Source organism: Adiantum capillus-veneris, chromosome 17 (genome assembly GCF_014529385.1).
Source record: "Adiantum capillus-veneris isolate H3 chromosome 17, ASM1452938v2, whole genome shotgun sequence".
NCBI lineage: Eukaryota > Viridiplantae > Streptophyta > Polypodiopsida > Polypodiales > Pteridaceae > Adiantum > Adiantum capillus-veneris.
In genome coordinates, this window is record NC_140947.1 from 114,608,808 (window position 1) to 114,623,164 (window position 14,357).

The 14,357-nt window shown below is 41.6% G+C and overlaps 2 protein-coding genes and 1 long non-coding RNA gene across 8 annotated transcripts; 1 reads left to right on the forward strand and 2 right to left on the reverse strand.

The window, feature by feature from the left end:
- The first annotated feature begins 1,579 nt into the window (after window positions 1–1,579).
- LOC147437913 (uncharacterized) lies at window positions 1,580–7,962 on the forward strand. The gene is made up of 6 exons (XM_086486641.1): window positions 1,580–2,103; window positions 2,200–2,678; window positions 3,051–3,581; window positions 5,689–5,761; window positions 5,850–5,974; window positions 7,733–7,962. Exons 1-6 carry the CDS (start codon window positions 1,580–1,582, stop codon window positions 7,960–7,962), a joined length of 1,962 nt encoding a protein of 653 aa, XP_086342767.1.
- Window positions 7,963–8,073: 111 nt separating this feature from the next.
- LOC147437914 (uncharacterized) lies at window positions 8,074–8,570 on the reverse strand. Its single transcript, XM_086486642.1, has 2 exons — window positions 8,446–8,570; window positions 8,074–8,389 (listed from the first exon to the last, which is right to left on the reverse strand). The coding sequence occupies exons 1-2, from the start codon at window positions 8,568–8,570 to the stop codon at window positions 8,074–8,076; spliced, it is 441 nt and encodes a 146-aa protein (XP_086342768.1).
- A 524-nt stretch (window positions 8,571–9,094) lies between these two features.
- On the reverse strand, window positions 9,095–13,954 carry LOC147437915 (uncharacterized). 6 transcript variants are annotated; one of them, XR_015184729.1, is made up of 3 exons: window positions 13,809–13,954; window positions 9,525–9,641; window positions 9,095–9,416 (listed from the first exon to the last, which is right to left on the reverse strand). It is a non-coding gene; the product is annotated as an uncharacterized LOC147437915 (long non-coding RNA). The 6 variants fall into 6 exon arrangements; XR_015184728.1 differs by having other exon boundaries at window positions 13,787–13,939; XR_015184731.1 differs by lacking the exon at window positions 9,525–9,641 and adding an exon at window positions 12,189–12,286 and having other exon boundaries at window positions 13,787–13,939.
- Between the last annotated feature and the right edge of the window lie 403 nt (window positions 13,955–14,357).

A 14,357-nucleotide genomic window follows, 5' to 3' on the forward strand; every position in this document is an offset into this window, starting at 1 on the left:
TGTATTTAGGTTAGAGGATATAATTAGATGTTCCTTTTTATATCGATTTTCTATTATACATAAGAATGTCTTTTAGTAGATTATATTATAATATGAGATCTATCTGCACTTGATTTCATAGATGGTATCTGCACCACGCATATTATCACCTGGTCATGCACGACGTAGTCGACTGTGTGATGATTCGTGAAAGGCGAGGCGCCAAATAGCACGAGAGAGAGCAAGGCATGCACTACAAAGTACAATTAGAACTTTATTGGAGTGCAATGAAAGGTAGAGCATACATGATGTACATGAAGGAAAATCTGAAGCCATTAATGTTGGGACAACAATGAACATAGTAGAGGGAAACTATTCTAAAGTAGAAAAGCATTGTTTGTCCATTCGCTTTGAATATCCAACGTCTCTCCTTTTACATCACAAGTCTATGGCACCAGTTCTATCCAAAAAGTGTGTGTTGAATAAATTAGAAAGCTTAGATTTTGTTTGCTCCAAATGTGGAGCAAAGGCATGGAAGGATGAAGGAAAGATTATCCAAATATTTGTGGGTAAATATTGTTTCTCTGATGGAAGAGTTCGATTACTTCCTTTGAATGAGCCACCAAATGAATTGAAAGATTTGATGAGCTCAACCACAACAAGAAGTAGACAGTTCTTACAAAACATTCGGGGATACAATAATGCATTGGCATTTGTGTCTCTTGGTGCCCATATTGATGAGACTATTAATTATGGTGGGAGGGGTGTATACACTTTTAAGGTTCATGGCTCTGTCTATCATAGCATTGGTTCTTTAGCGCCTGCTGAAGGACAAAATGAAGTTCCACGCTTTGCACAATTATATTTTTTTGATACCGAACATGAGTTGAGCAATAGATTGCATCATGTTTCAAATTTAGATCGTAGTATTCTAGAGTGTCTACAATTGATGATGCATAGAGTAAATCCCTATGCAAATGCTCTATGATCTACTTCTTCTTTGTATGGAGATGCTATTGTACCCAATATGAGGATGGTTATTACGGAGCATCGTTGTGATGGTTGGCAATATCTTGCTCCAAGGGGTTCGGAGGTTGCTGTAATTATGCCAGGACAAGGGGATGATAGAAATATTGGCTATCGCGACATTGTACTGAGTTTGCGACATGGGGGCTTGAAAAGAATCTCCAGTATGCATCGAGCTTACATGTCCTTATTGTATGTTTTATTATTTCCAAGTGGAGAGGATGGGTGGCATCTTTATTTACAGACTACCGATGGGAAAAAAATGAGTCAAAAGCAATATTACACCTTTCGCTTACAAATAAGAGATGATACCGTGGAGTGTCTTCTTCGAGGGGGTAGGCTATTACAACAGTATGTCGTGGAAGCTTATAGTACTCTAGAGGAGTCACGGCTTTTGTGGATGCAAAATAACCAAAAAACACTTTGTGGTGAAGTGTACCAAGGATTGGTGGACTTGGTTGAGGCTAGAGATGGCTTAGAGAGGGCTGAAGGTCAAAATGTTGACCGTAGAATTGTTTTGCCTTCATCTTTTGTTGGAGGTCCAAGATATATGTGCCAACTATTTCAAGATGCAATGGCAATTGTTCGTAGTAGGGGTAAACCGGATCTCTTCATCACATTCACATGTAATCCACGATGGAAGGAAATAGATGATGCATTACTACCTAGACAAAGTGCTGTTGATCGTCCTGATCTAACTATACGAGTGTTTTATCAGAAGTTCCAAGATATGATGCATTTACTTATCAAGCAAGCCGTGTTTGGGGAGGTGATTGGACATGTTTCAGTGATTGAGTTTCAGAAGAGAGGTCTTCCTCATGCTCATATATTGTTGATACTTGCATCCAAATATAAACCCATAGATACATTACACTATGACAAGTTGGTTTGTGCAAAGCTCCCTGACAAGAATGTGTTTCCAGAATTATTTGATGTAGTGAGTCGTTGTAATGTTCATGGGCCATGTGGTCCTTTGAACCCAAATTCTCCATGTATGGTTGATGGAAAGTGTAGATTTAAGTTTCCACGAACATTTTCTACGTCTACAAATGTAAATGAAAGTGGATATCCTGTGTACATGAGACGAGATGATGGAAGGTTTGTTCTCTCTAAAAATTACAATTTAGATAATCATTGGGTTGTACCTTATAGCCCCCTCTTATACTAAGATACCAAGCCCATATTAATGTGGAGATCTGCTCAACTTTCACTGCCGGGACATGATCGAGCCACTATTGTTCTTCAAGATTGTGAAGGAGCTACTGATGAGATCAAGAGTTATCTCAATGCACGTTATGTTTCTTCATCTGAGGCTATGTGGAGAATATTTGGCTTCGACATGCATAGTGAAAGGCCAGCTATTCAACGATTGCAAGTACACCTTCCATTGCAGAATATGGTTACATTTCAAGATGGTGATGATGTATCACATTTGCTAGATAATGAACAAAATAAAAAAACTACCTTGACAGAATGGTTTGTTGAAAATCAAAACTATCCAGAAGCAAATAGCTTCACATATATTGACTTTCCAAATGGTTGGGTATGGAATAAAAGTCGAAAGACATGGTCTCCACGACAACAGGGTGTTTCTATTGGGAGAATGTATAATATTGTCCCTACTGCTGGTGAGGTTTATTACCTACGAATGCTTCTCAATATTTGCAAGGGATGTAAGTCTTTTGAAGACTTGCGGATGTATGATGGTCACATTTATGATACATACAAGGAGGCATTTATAGCTAGAGGATTATTGCAAGATGATGAAGAATGGTCACTTTGCCTCCAAGAGGCATCTTTTTTTCAAAATGGAATGCAGTTGAGACACTGTTTGCCATCATATTAGTCTTTTGTGAGCCACTTCATCCGGCTACTCTTTGGGACAGGTTTTGTATTTTGTGAGGACTATGTTTATGCCCTAAGGATGCGTATTTCAGATGCAAGCGTGCGATTTGATGTGGCAAAAAATCAAGCTTTGCTTCATATAGAATGCTTTTTGCAACAACATGGCAAGAGGCTTTGCGATTATATGTTTCCTGCAATAGACTCAACCATGGTATCCTTAAGTGAAAATGGTGTTATGGCTGAAGAAACAATGTTCAACGTTGATGAACAGTGTAGTATAGCAGATTGTATGGAGACTTCCTTAAATGAGGATCAACGAGATGCTTACCACCAAGTGCTACAAGCTGTTGACACACATTCAGGGAAGGTATTTTTCCTAGATGGTCTTGGTGGCCCAGGAAAGACGTACTTATATAATGCACTTCTTTCACGAGTGCAAGGAAGTTGTAGAGTTTCTCTTGCATGTGCATCCTCGGGTATTGCAGCTTTACTTTTGAGTAATGGAAGAACTGCTCATTCTAGGTTTAAGATACCTTTGGAGCTTCACTCTGAAGCAACTTGCAATATAAAGGTAAATAGTCAACTTGCAGAACTTCTAAGGAATGCAGCTTTACTTATATGGGATGAAGCTCCCATGACACATCGCTATGCATTTGAAGCAGTGGACAAAACTTTAAGAGATATTATGCAGCGAGATACTTTGTTTGGTGGAAAAGTCATTTTGCTTGGAGGTGACTTTCGACAAATACTACTTGTTGTACCAATAGGTAGTCGTACAGACATTGTAAATGCTTCGTTGTGTCATTCTCACATATGGAAATATAAGAAGATATTGAGGCTTACTAGAAATATGCGTATACTTGATTGCGGTTCAAATTCACTTCAACAAAGTTTTTCCCGTTGGGTGCTTGATATTGGCAATGGGGTTATGGATGATGGAGGAGATTTAGACAGAGTCAAAATACCTTCACACATGATGCTTCTAGGAAATAGTTTGGCAGATCTTCTAAGCTTTATATATGGAGATTTGTGTCATGTGCAAGATCATGCAGCTTTTTTCAGAGATCGAGCAATACTTGCTCCGCGGAATAAAGAGGTGGATTTAATTAATGAATATGAATTGCAAAGAATGCATGGAGATTGCAAAGAGTATCTGAGTGCAGATTCAATTTGTATGTCAGAGGAAAACACACATTTGTACACAATTGAATATCTTAATAGCCTTACTCTTGGTGGTGGTTTTCCACCTCATGCTTTAGTCTTGAAAGAAAATGCTCCTATCATGTTGCTGCAAAATTTGGATCCAAGACGTGGATTATGCAACGGAACTAAGTTGATATGCAAGCAATTTCATCATAAGGTAATTGAGGCAGAGATAGTTACAGGATCCAATATTGGAGAGAGAGTTTTTCTTCCAAGGATTGACTTTATTATTGGAAACCAATAGGGGCTTCCATTTCAAATGAAGCGTCGTCAGTTTCCAATCAGGCTTGCTTTTGGGATGACTATCAACAAAGCACAAGGACAAACACTTGGAATTATTGGTCTATATCTTGCATCATCGATCTTCTCTCATGGACAGTTGTATGTTGCAATGTCACGTGTACGAAGTGCAGCTTCTATGAGGATTGTTGTCAATACTGAAAAACACTCAAGCGGAGTGTTATTACACTCCAAACATTGTATTCAAGGATGTATTACAACTAGCAAGCTCATAACAATAAGTTCAAATTGACATTGTGGCTCTCACTTAAAGTCAGACACACTTGATGTGAAATATTATTCATATCTCTTAGATCAAAGTATTGCCCACAGATGGATCCTCGACGCAGTGCCTCCTATGTAGTGGGTCACATCACTGAATTCATTCGAGGTATATATCTTCTTTTTTTAATTAGTTTATTACCTTGACCTATTATTTTCTTGAGAAGATTGGCTTATACATTGACTTACTCTGTTGAAGATCCACCGCAATGGAGGGGAAGAGTTCCTGCTATGTTTTTGGTGACCTTATTTGATCAAACTCATATTATACTGTAAGAGTTTTTATATATGGTATATTCGTAGTTTTAAGCTTTTATTGCTCTACATAATTCATGGATGCCTTTGCAGAGATCACTCTTATCGAGGTTTTATCATCGTAGGCTTTTATGAAATGCTATACTTAGGAAGAGATATGTCCATGGAAGTTCTTGGATATTATCATGTTGCCTTTTCTTCGAACCACGAGCATCGTCAAATTCAAATTAATATTTGGTTTGTGAGTGACGAGAGGCCAGTCAATGCACAACAGGTGGGGGTTGCTGGAGACCACACTACACCATATCGGTTGAGGATATTTACTCAAGTTGAAACACCACCCCGTATCTTGCAAAACATATACAACATAGGTCCTTGGACTTATAGAATCCCTAATGTGGTCTCTCGAAGGCTACACTTTGAAAAACTGTTTTGTATTGTCTCTTTGTGAAGTTGTAAAATTTCAAAGTCTGTTGAATTGCTTTCATTCCTCTCTCTCTCTCTCTCTCTCTCTCTCTCTCTCTCTCTCTTAAATCCTTCACTAAAACAAAAGAAAGAAGGACATGGTTCTCTACGGCATGATCGTCAAAATCTTCTTTATTCTATTTGGTCTTTGTTCCTCTTAAACTTCAAAATCTGTGTTGTTAGAGCAGATAAAGAATGGCACGATACATCATGGTTTCGTACACCCTCAATGATGTACCTACTTATATTAGAGGTATGTAAATGTAAAATCTTATCTTTGTTACTTACTTTTACAAAAAATGAGAACTTTGTGGCCTTTATTTTGTATGTTTACACGTGTTATATTTTTTCTAGATCCTCCATTGTGGAGGGGTCCTGCACATGCTGAGGATATTGTTCATATTATCGAGGATTTTGAGATCCTTCGGTGCGTATAGCATGAATTTGAATCCATATGACGTTAAATGTGTTGTTACTTTTAATGTCTGAATGGTTGGTTGTTATTTTCATTGCAGACTTCAATATTATTGCAGACATTCTGTCTTGGCATTATATGAAGCACGATATTTTAGAAGTGTTGTAGGTTATTATCACATAGAGTTTGATATAGATGATATGCAAATCACTATACGAGAGTTAGGTATGCAACGGCCTCTCCATTGCAACTTTTCATACGGTCCCTATGGAGTGAATGAATGGATGTTTGGAATCTATTCTTTGGGTGAATCACCTCGACGCCTCGGTCGCAGTGTTCGACGTGTCGGACCTTGGATCTTGAGAGTTCCAAGTAGAGTGTGTCGTAGGCTCAACTTCTCTAGATAATCAAACACTTTGATCCATTGTCTATGCATGCTAAGTACCATATTTTTTTAGTTATTGGTGGATTATTGAAGTGGGTTTTTATCTACTAGATAGGTTAATGAGAGAGAGAGAGAGAGAGAGAGAGAGAGAGAAAGAGAGATTTTCGAATTGCTAATGTAGGTTAATATGGGTCATGATGTATTGGCTATTCTCCCAATACATATAAGGATGACTATATATTTGAAAGTTAAGGAAGAGTACATTTGTCAAGGATATGGTACATGGTGTTGGTGGCATCATTGGGTGTATTCATATGCTAATGGGTGGTATGGAAATTGTGGACGGTTAAGCATTTCGCTATGCAAAGTGTCACAAATATTGAGCGAAATAAAATTGATGAGAGTCCTACAAGAACTACATATGGTTGATATTTATTATGTCAATGTTTGTGGTTGTGATATTCAGTTGCAAAAGATATATCACAATCACAAATCTTACATTTCGGATGAAGAGTTTGAAATTTTGAAATTAATTGTGAAGTTTATCAATGGGGTATATTGGAGCGATCCTGAACCGTCCAATTATAGAGTAGAATATGAGTCGTTGTAAGCAAAAAAATTGGAATGTTGTAAAGACTTTGACCTAATGAAGCTCTTCACACTTTTTGGCATGACAATCAGTAATTGAAGTATTTGTATTGTGCTTATACTTTTTTTAAGTGTTTAAGTGGCCATGTTGATCATCTCTCTCTCTCTCTCCCTCTCTCTCTCTCTCTCTCTTTCTTTCTCTCTCTCTCACACATTTTAAGCTTTGAGTACCAATGTTATTTTCTTTTCTTGCAACCAATTAAATGGCCCACAAAATTGTGAATATTTTTCCAAGTGTAAAAAAAATTATTATTGATGCCTTTGAAAAAAATTTGTTACCTGCTGAACGGGGATGGCAATGGGCATGGGAAGTGATTGACAAAAACTACACTGTTTGGGGGTCATATGTAGATGAAGAGTTGGACACGATTTACATCAAGTTGCTTGATCCCTATTTCTTTCCCAACATTAGGATAATGCTCTTAAAGCAAGAGCTTGGGATGTTTCGTCATTACAAGATTTACTTGATTTGGGTTCAAAAAGTAGATTTAAGAGAAGTTTGTAGAGCTCCAGCTCAATATCTTAATCCTGTTGAAATAGCACGACTAAGAGTGCTATGCAAATATGTTCCTGAGCCTTTTTGGCAATAATGTGAACTATTTTTTTATGTAAAGTTTCGATCGTGTGTGTGTCATTGAGAGATGTATAAAGATGCACACACACTCAAACACATACAAAGTGAGGTGGTAAGAGCGAGCGAGGCCCGCCGGTAGGCGGGGCGCGCGAGCTAGTAACTTCAACGATCAACCAAGTAGACTCTGTCGGTATTTGTAGAGCGCAAGCATACACACTTATAGTTATAAGTTTGCATATATTATAGATTACCTTGGTATATAATTGGCCATCATAACTAAATGCAGCCTTCATGCAGGTGAAGCTAGCAACTCATGTATAGCAGGGCTGGTAGAGGTATGTATTAATAAACTCTTTGAGGAAAAAAATTTGTGAAGCGTCTAGCCACTGCTCCAGGAAGGGTGAATATATCGGCGTCTGCTCTAATGGGGGGGAACCTGGCTGGAGCCATGATGCGTTTGCGAAGCAACTGAATCATATTGACCTTCGATCGGTACCAGTAGTTGTCTTCGATGGGATTGATGGCTTTGATGACTGCGGAATCGATCTCGCAACCAGAGTTCATAATAAGCAGAAGGTACGCTACCTGGACTCTCAATCGGTGTAGTTCGGCCCTGCTGGCCATGAACTGCAACTTTTCCCGCAGTTTGTCTGATCTGCATCGCCAAAAGGGGCCGCAGGGGCCTGCTGCTCGCTGCTGCTGAGCTGCTCGTAGAACTTAATAAGGGCTCTGACGAGAGCGAGAGAGCGAGCCGAGGTGGGGTCGATGAGATCCACAAGGCGCTGCACCAAGAGCGTCCCCCGTGTAGTTTTCGTACTCTGAATGAGGCGCAACCCTTCGGGGCTCGACCATGCTAGTACCCCTACGTTGGTGGCGGCCGCCCATCCTACCTGCCCGGTCCCCACCGTTTCCGCCAGCTTGGTCAACACCTCCTCCGGCAGGGTAAGCCGGCCCTCCACCCCCACCCCCCAGGTCACATCCGCCCAGAACCCCACCATGTGCGCTACCGCCAGCCTCATGAACGTATCCTGGTCTGCATCCAAACATCTTATCAGAAAATCCAGCCCCACCCTGTGAGCGTACACGTACCTAATTAGCTCCCTGTGATTCCTGGCTACCCTCTCCGCCTGCACATTCCGCTGAAATTCGCCCGCAAGCGTGCTGAAGGCGAAGCGCAAGAGCTGATCCAACTCGTCGTGGACGGCGTGCGTCATCCCATAAGAGCTGATCATCCAATTCTCAAGCACTGTGTCGAAGCACAAGGAGCTTTGGACGGCTTACCATATGGCAAAAAATATATAATTGCTAGATATTTTACTAGTTTCAATACACACATCTAGTAAAAGTGCAAACTAGTAAGTGTGAGACAACTCCTAGATGCTTCAAGTAGCAATCCTCTTACCATATAGTAAGTGGAATAGCTATATGGTAAGATAATTGCTATATGAATCAAGAGAGTTCAAGCTCACTTGCTAGTTTGAGATGTATTATGAAACTAGTAATACATCTAGCAACTCGAATATGTAAAATAGTAATTCATCTAGTAACTTCAAGACGAAAAGTCCTAGCCCTACTCGGCGTGTCTCCCAAAATTACCTCAACCTACCTCTTGGTGAAAGTACTCATCATGCTACCTATGAAAATATATGAACTTTCAATAATCAATCAACCCACAGCATTTGGAACAATCCACAACAAGAGACTTGACTCACAAGAAACCCAAAACCCTACACACCCGCACAAAACTATAGCCAGATGTATTGTGCTTGGTTCACAATTACCTTACAAAGCATGACCTTACAAAATAATCTTCATATGATAAACGTCAATCCAACGTGACTGCCACAGGCAATAGTATAGATCTGCAAGAAATATCCCCATCACATACATCAACCCACCATGTAAGCTACAAGTTCCACCTGCTGCTCCAAGATCAGACCACAAGGGGTTACCCTTGCCTTCAGTACAATTTGTTATGGTCTATCCTGGAGCAATGACTTATGCGAGTACTCCAAATTCAGCTTCACTATGCTGCTTTGCTCATCACTTCACACTCATCCCTGCACTCTTGCAACCGTGCATCCATATATATAAGCAATCAAATAAACACATCGTAGATAATCCATGATTATTTATTTACATAAGAACTTTGAAAACAAACTAGTTACATCTTTGTTGATAATCTCTCCAATACAATGTGACTCTAGCTAACGTTATCTCAGAAGTGGGATAACACACTGTGATCTGCAGGAAGAGCAGCAAACATTCAAGTTGAGTGGTATCACCTGGTAAGAGCCAACATCAAGTAGGAGTGCTTAATAGTAACGATTGTCACAAATTTTAGCTTAAATAATTAATTTCATTACATGACGATAATCACACATCTTTCAAGCTGTCCAAACACAGAGATTCCAACAAGGCTATTTTCTTCAGCCAGGGAACTCCAAGGAACCCACAGCAATGACGAAAAGAAATCCACCTAGGGCACCTCAAGAGGGAACCTAAGACTCTGACAAAATGAAATGGTAATGGGTGGGTAGAGTACAGTATAAATAAGGGAACCCTTTGTAAGGATTTGCATCAGAAAGTCCACCACTGCCATCATATGATCTGGAAGGAAAATTTGTTGGATAGAGACAGCCATGCATTACCATGACAAAGCTATTCTTATATATTCTTATAAACCAAGCTGTGCCAGGGCCATAAAAATATATACTTATATGCACAAGAAATTAAAACCTCCTACGTACCATTTCCATCTTTCCATCTTGCTCTAATTGCCTTCACTCCTTGTTGTGTTGTTGCATTGGGTTGTAGAACTTTACAGGCCTTGTCTGATCTAATTTAATTGAGGAGTAGTTTCATAAGGTAGAGGCATCTCCTCATGGTTACATCTTCCTATATATAATGTAGTTAAATTATGTCAAAGGTAAGCCTCAGAATTCATTGTGTAAACCCTTAGACTCAATCACACGATCTACTGTCAAACTCAATCAATGCCTTACTTTCGTGGCTTCTGCAGCTTTAGAAGTGAATGTCATCATATGATCTGTAAAGGCAATTTGTTGCATATGGAGAGCCATGCATCACCATGACAAAGCTATTATTATATATGATTATAAACCAAGCTATGCCAGGGCCCTTCGAATTTGTGAAAATATATACTTACATGCGCAAGAAATTAAAAGCTCCTACGTATCGTTTCCATCTTTCCCTCCTAATTGGTAGAAGCTGCTAGGTTTATTGTTAACACAACAGCAGAAAAAAGTGACAATAGCCTACCGATCTTGGATATTTCTCCACAATTTCACAAGCAGCGTCATTGCTCAGTTTGTATCTAAGCAAACTAGAGCTAGCACTATTTGGCAGAAGAGGCAGCAGGAGCTTCCCGCTCAACAGGCAACTTCTCAGCAGTACCCCCTCAAACCATCTAGCATTTTTGCATCTTCACCCATCCCTGGTGTTTTTGCATCTACACCCCAGCCTGGCGTTTTCTTTCCACAGCTTCAACCATCGCCATTGGAGTTCTCCCTTCTGGCATTAGTACCCCAGCAGATCAGCATCAGCCATAGCGTTTTTGACCATCAGCAGCAGCGTTTTTGAGCCTTGGAAAGCCTGCACTTCTCAGTGTTTTTGCAGCCAACTACTAACGCTAGGATTGCTGCCATGCCAGCATTTTTGATCAGCAAATTCAGCATTGAAGAAACACAGGTTCTCAGCCTTTAGCGTTGGTGGCATTTTTCCACAGCTTGGCACCACAGACTAGCAGCGTTTTTCAACAAGTATAACAGCCCATAAAAACGCAGCCTTGACTTAGATCTTCAACGTTTTTAGCTTGCGAAAACAGCCCATAAAAACGCAGCCTTGATCCTGGTTGTTCCAGCGTTTTACTCAGCCCTAAGTCCCTTGCCAAAACAGGGATTTTCAGTCGTGTGAAGCAACCCCAAGACCACTTAGAACCATCAGCAGTTTTCCGCCTTTGGATAGCAGATAGAAGTAGACCAATTCAGCCCTGAACAGTCCAAGAATTCAATAGATAGAAGACCACAGGTTTTAGCCATCGAGTCGTCGTCGTCATCACTGCCGTCGTCATCACCGTTCTCGAGCTTCTGTAGTATTTAGATTCTCATCAATTTTTCCGAGTTAATATATAAGCAAACCCAAGTTAGCACTTTCTCGCAGAAGAGGCAGCAGGAGCTTCCCGCTCAACAGGTCACTTCTCAGCAGTACCCCCCTAGAGCCTAGCATTTTGGATAAAGACCTCAACCGGCGAGTCCTCCTACAGTACCGCGGCAACACCAGATACCCCGCATCCTTCCCCCCTTGCATCATCGCCAAGACCATCTGCATTGTAGCGTTTTGGCTCACCAAACCTCAGCACCAACATCAGCATTTCAGCCTATGCACTAACGCCAGCACACATCAGCCATCCAGCGTTTTGGTGGCGTTTTTCCACAGCTTGGCACCACAGACTAGCAGCATTTTTCAGCAAGTATAACAACCCATTAAAACGCAGCCTTGACTTAGATCCTCAGCGTTTTTAGCTTGCAAAAACAGCCCATAAAAACACAGCCTTGATCTTGGTTGTTCCAGCATTTTACTCAGCCCTAAGTCCCTCGCCAAAACAGGGATTTTCAGCCGTGTGAAGCAACCCCAAGACCACTCAGAACCATCAGCAGTTTTCCGCCTTTGGACAACAGATAGAAGTAGACCAATTTATCCATGAACAGTCCAAGAATTTAGAAGATAAAAGCATCTGCTGGCTGTTAAACAAATAAATTGCTAATGAGACATTTTCTCACTCAACAACTAGCATTGTAACTACCTCTCACCTGTTATCATCAGTGTGGTCCTCGGTTATATCTAGAAATCACCTCCTTTTCATCATATTCGAATTTTGAGCTTGAGATTCTTTTGAATGGCTCCACATCTGCGAGAGGCAAGGAGAATTGCAAAAGCATCATCAGCGTCACAAGCTGGCTTGCGTACTATCACATATACATCTTTGAAGACGATCATGCGATCCCACTCAAACACTCAGTAAGTACATAATCGGGAAGGCATTAGACCACTCCATCATCAATCAGCACCACATCTTGGCGTTATCTCTTGCACAAGATGGTCGTCCATTGGCTCCTGCATTGCTGAACTGTCCACCAACGTCATGAGCCACCTTGTCTACTCCTTGCCACCGAACTCGACCAAGGCGTTCAGCATCTGCCGCAGCTTGTCAAGGACATGGAGCAAGTGGCTTTCCCATTAGTCGGTGACCTCATTTCCTGGTTGTCATGGCCTGACATACTTCCAAAGCGGTGCATGCGTTGTCTCCAACGTTGCGACTAGCATCATTGCCAAGCGCAAGCAAGCCATGATGCAGGATAATACTCCCAAAGATGACCTTCTCCATGCCCTACTCAACAAAGAAAGCGAGGGCTTCATCACCATGGATGAGGTCAAGAGCATTGTAATGGTGCTCTTTGCTCCCATTATATGACAATGCATGCTGCTCGCAAGATATGGCATCCATGATTGTTATGTAGGCTGTCACAGTGAATTAAAACATCCCAAAGCTTCCTTGTATCAGCCATGGTGAGCATTTGCTACAATTACGGGCTCCACATCAACAACCACAACTGCTTTCCTAAGGGCAACCAAAGGAAACGAAGGCAAAGCTAGGAGACAAGGGCCTCCTCCAGTGTTAATTCTAGATCACTGCCATTGGAGGAATTCCCACCTCCACGGTCATCATCATCTTTGTTCAAAGAATAAAAGAGATAGTAGCCAAAACCACCAATAGCTAGTATAAACAAAGAAATTGAGAACAAGGACTGCAGCAAATACAAGGACCCCACAATGCCAAGGATTGCTACATCCACTTGCACCACAGGCCTTGGCACCAACTCCTACATTTACAAGGTACCAGCTTTGTTCCTGGAGATTTTTGAGCAACAATCCGGTGAGAAGGAAGCAGCGTTCGTCTTGAGACCTGCTTGCATTGAGAAGACTTCCGAGCTCTACTCTGTAACGAAAGTGGTCACGACGGAGAACGAGATGGCAGAAGGGGGTAATGTAGTGCATGCGAGACACACCGGCTTGCAACCATTTTTTTATTGTAGACCTACATTTCTCTCTCTCTCTCTCTCTCTCTCTCTCTCTCTCTCTCTCTCTCTCTCTCTCTCTCTCTCTCTCTCTCTCATATACATACACACACACACACACAGAGACCATAATAGATTGCAGTACTAGTGGGTTTGCATGGTTGAAAACATCATGTGTGTTATACAGCGGAAGCAGGGTAGGAGACGGGAGGGTCAGGCAGCCACCAAGGACCGTAGCAGGGCCCGGCACCACCCCACAGTCCCCACCACCCGTTTTCAGGCTGGAATGCAGCCATATTTTTGCAAATTCCGCTTACGCAATGACAATTTACCTGCACCGGATGCTTGACACACCTGCTTCGAAGCTGGCGATGACTCTTTGCAGGTGTGCTTGCTTGGGCCGCACCTTGCACACCCGCTGATTTCCATCCATCGTGGCGGTATTTCTGGCCACAAAGCTTCTTGAAATTTTGTGCAGACATACCTTTACCTCCAAAGATTTTAAAATTTGAGATACACAGTTTAACCCTAGAGAAACATGGTGTAAAAGAAACGATCTGCAAAAGGAGCGTGAGCACAAGGCTAAGGCCCCTGTCACACTGGGACAGGGAATGAGCGGCCAATCTGAGGTGTCCGACAACATTGGCAAAACAATAAGGCGAAAGATGGCCTTCAACCCGAAAGATGGCCTTCAGCCCGTGTCTAAGGGGCGGCCTCACCCCATCGGCCAACTTTCCAAAATACGTGGCCAACTACAAAAGCGACACACGATTGAGGAGGAGTGGTTTTGAGCTTTGACGGCCAGCACCGAAAGCGAACACTCTACCACTTGGCTATGCACGATTTGTTGTCCATGTGACAGCTACTGCGTGGCCATGCTCAAAAAGCTAGGGGGACGGGCGC

Bases quoted from the DNA above. Each gene is read 5' to 3' on its own strand.
- LOC147437913 (XM_086486641.1), top strand. From the start codon at position 1,580: ATGGCAATTGTTCGTAGTAGGGGTAAACCGGATCTCTTCATCACATTC. The intron at 2,104-2,199 runs GTTTGTTCTCTC...ATTAATGTGGAG, and splicing joins ATGAGACGAGATGATGGAAG to ATCTGCTCAACTTTCACTGC. The intron at 2,679-3,050 runs GTAAGTCTTTTG...TTCCTGCAATAG, and splicing joins TCTCAATATTTGCAAGGGAT to ACTCAACCATGGTATCCTTA.
- LOC147437914 (XM_086486642.1), bottom strand. From the start codon at position 8,570: ATGACGCACGCCGTCCACGACGAGTTGGATCAGCTCTTGCGCTTCGCC. The intron at 8,390-8,445 runs GTACGTGTACGC...GTTTGGATGCAG, and splicing joins AATCACAGGGAGCTAATTAG to ACCAGGATACGTTCATGAGG.